The 6,000-nt window shown below is 38.4% G+C and overlaps 1 protein-coding gene across 1 annotated transcript; it reads left to right on the top strand.

Moving 5' to 3' along the window:
- The first annotated feature begins 3,745 nt into the window (after positions 1-3,745).
- CUNH12orf60 (chromosome unknown C12orf60 homolog) lies at positions 3,746-4,497 on the top strand. The gene is given in 5 exon segments (XM_037033862.1): positions 3,746-3,830; positions 3,833-3,931; positions 3,934-4,020; positions 4,023-4,334; positions 4,337-4,497. Coding segments are annotated over 5 exon segments (744 nt in total).
- The last annotated feature ends 1,503 nt before the right edge of the window (positions 4,498-6,000 follow it).

The raw sequence follows: 6,000 nt of genomic DNA, 5'->3' as shown, positions 1-6,000 counted from the left end.
CAGGCTTTGCGAGTCTCTGCTGGGTCCCTCTGCCTGTCTGGTTTACGGACAATGTCTGCATGGCTTAGTTCTCAGAATTCCTGTATTTACTATATTAATATAAAAGTAGCATTTATTAAGTAATGTAATTTGAAAGACTACTAAAGTGTCAAAACATTTAATTTTCTGTTCTTTAACAGGCTTTGTATTGTTGAAAAGTGCTGTATAACTGAGTTAATTCAGTTCAGTGGAGAAGACGGCTCTTTGATTGCAGCTCTCAGATTTGGGGATTTCATCCGGGCAGCTGTTCTAGTTATTAAGTTGCCTTTACTTTCGGTTGCGTTTGTACCTCCATCTGTTGCTGACTGCTTTATTTAGGTCCCTGAGAGATGTAAACCCAAATATATTTCCAGCCCAATGTGAATTTTTTTTTTTAGTATGCTGTTAATTCCTCTGACAGTTAACTCTTTTTGTGTTATCTTGGTGAATTGTCTTAATATAAAAACCTTAAAGACCGAGTTGACTCATTTCCCTGAAAGTTTAGATCAGAGTCTTGCATGCTTCTTCCTCTGGATTCTGTCCTAATCTCCCTTGGTTTCTCTACAACAAAGACACTTGAGAAGCAGGACAGTCACTCAGCCCATTGTCGTTCTGGGGAGAGACCACAGGCTGCAGCATAATTTTGCAGTACTCAGAGTACCACTCACTGGCCATGTAACCTTGGGAAAATCATTTAATAGAGCTCTCTAATTATTTTCATTGGTCCAATGTGAGTATAAGTACATAATTTATGGATTGCCATGAGGATTAAATGAGATAATGCATCTAAGGCACTTGGCATGGTGTCTGGTGTATGGCGAAAACTTAACTAAATGAAAACTCTTCTTTTTTACATAAACAACAATTTCTGATGGTGTTGGGTAGATAGAGGATACAGAACCAAGATGCCAGCTAGAATACATAAAATCTAAGGGTGCCGCTTGCTATAGTCCTAAAGAAGGGCTAAGTGGGGGATTATTTTATTTTTGTCCAGTGGGTCAATTGGTAATCGATGTAACCTGGGACCTCACCAAATAGGGACATGGGAGAAAAAAAAGCAAGGTAGTCAGTGCATATGAACTAGGGGTGGATGGGTAAGATTTCCACAAATGTGTAGGAGCTGGGGTATGGAGGAGATAGTATGGGTACAGAAAATACACAGGAGCTGCACAGAAAATTGTAGAGCATTTTCAGGGGGAAAAATCCACATTGCTGGTGGGACAGGTGTATATGAGAGGGCAGGTGAGTAACGAACCACTGAGAGCAGTTTGTAATTGGTCTTAAATACCATGCTAGGGAATTTACTTCATTCTCTTGGCAATATTGAACCATTAAAGGTTTTGGTTGTGGAATAATAACCAGGAGTTTAGATTTCAGAACGGTCACTTTGTATAAACTGCATTAGTTGGTCTGAACAATAAACATGGGGCAGCAACTCAAATGCTTACAGCAACTGGACAAAACATGTAGTTGAAACACTCAGTGTATGACAGAAGGTACAGAGGTGGATGTCTAGCCTAAAGATGACAACTTCAGCTCTGGGTAATTTTTCCAACTTGGAACCTGGGCTTAATGCTGCCAGTTAATCTCATTTTTTTCAATAATCAACAGAAATCAATTTCTGTCTTCCAGTTTTTAAATTTGGTCACTGATTTAAATTTTGAAAATACATTCTAGTGGTCTAATAAAACACCCCCGCTACATGGATTTTTCCTGTGGGCTGCTTTGTGACCCGTAGACTAAGAGTATTGAGACCGAATGCGAGACCATTAACATTGTTGAGATGAGAGGTAACTGGCGTAGGAGTTAGGGGACTCTCAGGGAGGGGGTAGGTAGAAATAAGTTCAGAGAGAATTCACAAATGTTAGGGATGGATTTGATATGGGAAAGAGAAAATGAAAATGGATTTGAGCCTCAATAATAAGGCAAAGTTTACGAGGAAAAGTGATTTTCAAGGAGACAAGCGCAGGTTTTGGATACGTTGTGTGGAATATACTGGTGCAACCACTTATAGAGATGGCCTGAAGGTCGTTGGAAATGCAGGCCTGAAGGTCAGGAGAATTACTGAGGCTACACAACGAGGTTTAGGAGTCATCTTCTTACAGATGACGTTCATCTTGACGGGGACAGTTGCGATCTCGAAGGGGGAAAGTGTAGAATATAATAAAGGTTAAAGACACAGCTGTGCTGAGTTTAGGAGATTGGAAAGCTATTGGTGATAGAAGGAGGAAGAGAAGCTGTGAAAAATATAAATGCTTAGAGAGGATATAGAAGGACCAGAGCTGTACATCATGGAGGCCTCAGGAAGAGAAAATTTTGGAGTAGGAAGTGGTAATCAGCAATTTTAAATAATGAAAACTCAAAATGGCTACAGCCTGGAAATAAGCCAGCAGAGTTGATAATTAGAAGTTATTGGTGCCTTATAGGGAAATAATGGGGGGTGGGCAGAATTAATTACAATTTTACTTTTGAGAAATTTGGGAAAGGAAGGAATGAGATGGTGTTATTACAGGAAGGGAAGTCAAGGTCAAACTTTTTTTTTTTAACTGAGGAGGAAACTGTTTGTGTATGTAAAGGAGAAGGAAAAGTGAAGAGCGAAATGGAATATGCCAAACGGCTGCCATAACAAAATACTATAGACTGGGTGGCATAAAGAACAGAAATTTATTTTCTCAAAAGTTCTGGAGGTTGGGAGGTCTAAGATCAAGGTGCTGGCCCATTCAGGCTTTGGTGAGGGCTCTCTTCCTACTTAATGGCAGGCAGTTGCCTTCTCATTGTGCTCTCCCGGGGCTGAGAGAGTAAGTGAGCAAGGTCTCTGATGTTTCCTTTCACAAGAACACACATCCTGTCACATCAAAACTCCGCCCCCATGGCTCCATTTAACATTAATTATTTCCTTATATGCCCTATCTCCAAATATAGCCGTACTGAGGCTTAGGGCTTCAACATTTGAATTTGGGAGGGGGGGCACTATTTAGTCCATAGCACATGAGAAAGAGATGACTGAAAGAGCAAGGTTCTAGAGCAGATACAAAAAATATTATAGGATCATGAATGATGGTTGGTGGCAACAATACTCCTCTCCGTAGCAGAAGAGGAAGTTGGTAATGAAAGTGCAGAAACATTTTTAGACAGGACAGACATTTTGGGAATTTGCATCAAACGGCGTTGCACTTCTGTGAAATGCTGCATTTTTCGCTTCCTCAGTCTGCTATTATCTGAATTCAGAGTTATAGGATAGTGACTTTATATATTATGTGAAAGATTTTTGGTCTTAATCAGTAGGAAAGGTTGTATAGAGTATGTTTGCTCTATCTTAACTAGAACCAGAGCCTTTCTGTATACTTTTTAATACTTTACTCAGTATTTTCCATTAGTTATTGGAAATAACTCTATTGAATAGTTATTGAGAACAGTGTCACTCTGTATGCAAACATATCCAATTCAGAATCCAGCACATAATATTTGATATGTGGTTTAAATTCAGTGAGACACCCTATTCCACTCTGTTTTAATAGTTTTGGTATTATTTTTTATTAAAGCACAGGATTATTCTTCTTTAAAGCTTGTGTAGTTTTCCAATTTTTGACAGCAAGTATCTTCACATTCATCTCAAAGCATCTCAAATAATGCTTTGAGTCTTTTATTTATGGTTAACAGATGTACTTTTAGTTTTCATTTGGATTGCTGCTTTGTTTTGCAGTGCTGAGACATTTTTGCTGGAGAAATGTCTTCGGAGTCAGAAAAGGACAAAGAAAGGCTGGTTCAAGCTGCCAAAACATTCTTGTTTCACATGCAAGCTTTTGCTTCCTTTACACACTCACCGAATTGCTTAACAGCAGTGTGAACAATTGGGTCGCCTGCATGGCTGTGAAAGAAGATGGTTATATTAAGGATGTCTTTAAGCAAATGCTCATAATTTTAAGGAGATGCAATCTGTAGTGGATGCAGAGGATGACAAAATGCAACAGGAACCTTTATTTTTCAGGATTGGAACAGCTATGTGGGAGAGAAGAGTGCCAGTGTAAAAGAGTTGCATGAGTCAGCTAACGAAGGATGCAGACATGTCCATGTCCCAACTGCCGCCTCTTGGATGAATTGTGGTAACATCCCTGTGAGTTTGGAATCTTCTCTTTCACTCTTGATGAAGTATCCCCTTATGAGTCTTCCATTAAGTGCCTTCTATAGAAAAGACACCAAAGAGCAATCAGATGCTACCACATCTGAGAAAAGCCCAACGGCAGGCCCATCCAAAGCCATTACAGTAGACACCATGAAAAAGTTGCAGGATGCATTAAAAACCGAGACTACTAAGAAGATATTGAGTTAGCCACCCAGTAGTTGGAGCAAGTTATCAAAACTGTGGGACCAATCTGAGAGATCCTCCAAAAAGCCCTAAAAACTGTGGAAATGAGTATTTCTGGGATTAAGAAAGCCAGGCTGGTAGGAGTGCAACAGAAGGGCTTGTTCCTGTCGTAAAACCAGTTCAGATCCTGTGAGTTTTCATTGCCCATTTCAAAGACCTTTGATGCCAGACATGTTGTCGATTGGGACATTAATGCAAAGAATAGTCACCTGGCAAACCATTTGCTTCAAGTTTTGTTCTATCCAAAAAACAAAAACAAAAAAAAGCAACTGCTTAAAATGGTAGTTACAAACAAAAATAATTAAACAAAATAATTTATTGTTAAAAATCAAGATAATATTACGTTTGAGGGTGTTTCTAAATATTGTATTTCATCTTAAAGGAGAATTGAAATACCTTTAAATGAATTTCCACTCAGTAACTACATTTCTAGTTACTACAGTGCAAAGTCCAGGCAAATGTAAACATTACCACTAGATAATCTGGAAGAAACAGCTGTTGAGGGTTAGGAAATGTATAAAATAACCCTCTGCATTTTTGTCACTCATATGCCAGTTTCTGGACATCTCAGGGCCTTGACATCATAAGCAATCACTCAGCACTTTTGATAGGATTTATCTAGTAGTAAATAAGAACAATAGATGAGAATAAAATTTTCTTACATAAATGAGATTAGAGTAGGTGATTTATTCTCGTTTGTGTCCTACTGAGGTCTTATGATCAGGAGACATTAGAGGCTGGAAAATGGAGGTGATCTACTCTTTCACAGTGAAAAGACCGTATAACACTTGTAGAAGTAGGGTGTCTGAGATGTGCTGCTACTGGGGAGGGAAAGTCAGACAAGTTCACTTGCCTACTGCAAAGGCTTTGGCTCTCGTGCATTGTACATGTATGCTCTCAAGATTGTCATATTTCACATGATACTCAGTAGGACCTTTGTTGAAAAAGCAATTAGTCACTCTAGTTTTTTATTGGAATTTTCTTTCTGAAAATGCCTAAGTTGTTTTCCTCATTTAAAATTTTAAAGCTCACTTTTTCCTTTAAAAAAGGATTTTCTCTATACTCTGTTCAAAAAAGTCTAAAGCATGAGAAACAAAAAGGGAAAGAAATTACTCGTGGGCATTTGATGAAGAAGAAGAAGGTATTCTACGTGCTTTTTAGTCTTCTATGCAATCACTTCCACCAAGATAACTTCCTTAGTTACTAAAAAAATAACAACAGGAAGAAAGATAGAAAGAAAAGTCCTGTAATACTTATAATAGCCCCCCTCCCCCACACACTTTCTATCAATAGACAATGCTTAGCACATCTTGGTTTGTCTGAGAACATCTAGCTAAATAAATGTCTGTTGAATTTTACCAAATCAAGAACCAGTCCACTCAGTGTAAGTCCATTTGATTTAGATCATTAGACAATTCAGGCTTAGAATCCTCATTCCCCAATCAAACTGAACTCGACCAAAATTTTCTTTTAGTGGATTGTTTATTTTTTTAAGTAAGAGCAAATAGAGAACATCAGGACAAGCAGAGAAGCATATTAGGATACTGTGTTATAAGGATAAAATTAATAAATGAGTCCACAGTGTTTCTGTATCTACAAAAACAGAGATGCACGTG

The sequence above is a fragment of the Sturnira hondurensis genome, unplaced genomic scaffold (assembly GCF_014824575.4).
Source record: "Sturnira hondurensis isolate 20B ecotype Veracruz unplaced genomic scaffold, ASM1482457v3 Scaffold0021795, whole genome shotgun sequence".
NCBI lineage: Eukaryota > Metazoa > Chordata > Mammalia > Chiroptera > Phyllostomidae > Sturnira > Sturnira hondurensis.
The sequence above is the reverse complement of the archived record's forward strand: the minus strand, read 5'-3'. Positions and strand labels throughout refer to the sequence as shown.